At 68.1% G+C, this 213-nt stretch overlaps 1 protein-coding gene across 1 annotated transcript in view; it reads left to right on the top strand.

Annotated features, from left to right (window-relative positions):
- Positions 1 to 213, top strand: part of CCDC6 (coiled-coil domain containing 6) — a 56,816-nt gene that overhangs the window by 5,375 nt on the left and 51,228 nt on the right. The window contains exon 2 of the mRNA XM_010567942.1: positions 1 to 184. This exon is cut by the window's left edge and continues 142 nt beyond it. Coding sequence (XP_010566244.1) covers positions 1 to 184 — 184 coding nt within the window. The remainder of the gene's footprint in view (positions 185 to 213) is intronic.

The following is a 213-nucleotide window of genomic DNA, read 5'->3' as shown; positions in this document are numbered from 1 at the left end:
TGGCTCGGGGGGCAAGGCGGGCGGGATCGTGATCTCGCCGTTCCGGCTGGAAGAGCTGACGAACCGCCTGGCCTCGCTGCAGCAGGAGAACAAGGTGCTGAAGATCGAGCTGGAGACCTACAAGCTCAAGTGCAAGGCGCTGCAGGAGGAGAACCGCGACCTGCGCAAGGCCAGCGTCACCATCGTGAGTGCGGGCGGCGCCGCGCCGGGCCC

The sequence above is a fragment of the Haliaeetus leucocephalus genome, unplaced genomic scaffold (assembly GCF_000737465.1).
Source record: "Haliaeetus leucocephalus isolate CR32 unplaced genomic scaffold, Haliaeetus_leucocephalus-4.0 Scaffold229, whole genome shotgun sequence".
Lineage (NCBI taxonomy): Eukaryota > Metazoa > Chordata > Aves > Accipitriformes > Accipitridae > Haliaeetus > Haliaeetus leucocephalus.
This window is presented reverse-complemented; position numbering and strand designations above follow the sequence as displayed.